This window comes from Octodon degus, unplaced genomic scaffold (assembly GCF_000260255.1).
Source record: "Octodon degus isolate 3935 unplaced genomic scaffold, OctDeg1.0 scaffold00090, whole genome shotgun sequence".
NCBI classification, from domain to species: Eukaryota; Metazoa; Chordata; class Mammalia; order Rodentia; family Octodontidae; genus Octodon; species Octodon degus.
The window spans coordinates 10,712,342-10,713,873 of record NW_004524666.1 but is presented as its reverse complement, the minus strand read 5'-3'; the positions used below and the strand labels follow the sequence as shown (position 1 = coordinate 10,713,873).

General features: G+C 39.6%; 1 protein-coding gene across 1 annotated transcript in view; it reads left to right on the top strand.

Annotated features, from left to right (window-relative positions):
* LOC111818397 (high mobility group nucleosome-binding domain-containing protein 3-like) overlaps window positions 1–1,526 on the top strand; it is a gene marked incomplete at its 3' end in the record, with an annotated part of 4,990 nt that extends 3,464 nt beyond the window's left edge. Inside the window, exon 2 of the mRNA XM_023722325.1 lies at window positions 1,277–1,526. Coding sequence (XP_023578093.1) covers window positions 1,277–1,526 — 250 coding nt within the window. The remainder of the gene's footprint in view (window positions 1–1,276) is intronic.
* Window positions 1,527–1,532: the final 6 nt, after the last annotated feature.

Sequence of the window (1,532 nt, the reverse complement as noted above, 5' to 3'; positions counted from 1 at the left end):
GTGGTCCCTGTGCTATTGCTAAGCTTGTTTTAAGTAGGTGCTTTAGACCACTGAGCCATCTCACCAGCCCTGACTAGTCTTAATTATAAATTTCTAAAAGTTGTAATAGAGTTACTATAATTTAATTTGGTCGGGAATATATTTGAGTGCACTTGGTTTTCTAAAGACGCCCTACTATTTTGTTTTGTTTTTTGATACCGAGGATCGAACTCAGGACTTCACTTAAGCAGGCATTTAAGGCCACTGAGCTGTCTCAGCAGCAGATTTTGTGAGGATGTTTGTGTATTCTCTGTGTTTACATGTTTGTGTGCTATTCTGTGAATAGTTCCTCTTTTTTTTTTTTTTAGTTCCTCTTTTTTTGGTCACTTATTCATAATATAATTTGGGATATAGACTTAAAGGCATGCTTTTTCCCCAGTTATCAGATGGCCCAAGTGATATCAAAATTGGTTTACTCACAGGTTACTAAAAGAAAATTTAGATGACTAACAAAAATACATTAGAGAGAGCCAGTGAGGTAGCTCATCAGACTAAGCAAATGCTCAGGCATGCAGTGCAATCCCCAGCACTGCATGCTGCACTGGGCCCACCCTCAGGCGTGCTGAGCCGGTGATCAAGTCTACACTGTAATCCCAGCGCTGGGGAGGCTGAAAGCAGGAGGATCACTACAAGTCTGATCTGCATAGTGAGACCCAGTACCAAATACATTTAAAAAAATACATTTAAATGGGGAGAAATTATTAGAAAGGATTCAAATTGATGAACAAAGGGTGGCCAACCTTTGTTCATTAATAAGGAGTTCCCACTAATCTCAATAGTATTTTAGGAGAGACCTTCAATAACTTGGTCATTGGTTAAAAGATAAAGTTTTTTGAAAAAAAATACAATAGTGTTTTCTCATAAAAGATGCTCTTGGTAAGAAACTAAATTAAGAAACAAGGTTTTCACATGAGTATGGTAATTCATTATTGTTAATCTCATGCTATATTAAATGTATTTATGATTCCAGATGTATGATTCTTCAAAAATGTAAAAAAAAAGATTGCTTATTGTATAAGACTTTCTCTCAGATTCAGACCTCTGCCTTTACAAAAAACTGTGATGTACATCCCATTTAAGGATGACTGACTTTACACGGACCCACCAGTCTTTATGCCGAAGAGGAAGCAAGAAAATTCTTACATGTGGAGGTGGAAAGAAATGCTCCTGGTAGTTTGGCCTGACTCAAGACCTAAGCATGATTTCGGGAAGTTTCACAATTCCTCCCAGCCGTAAGGCATCGGAAACCCTTGAGCCATTGTCAGGAGGCGCAGTCTGCAGAGGCGCACCTGAGATGGCCTACCAGATCATCAACCAAACCTGCTCCACCGAAATCTGAATCTAAACCGAGAAAAACATCTACCAAGAAAGAACCTGGACCAAGGAATAACGCAGGAGCTAAAGGCAGGAAGGAAGAGAAGCAGGAGCCTGGTGTGGAAGGTGCTACACTGTTTGAAAATGGTGACACTGAAGCCCAAAAGGCACAGGAAACT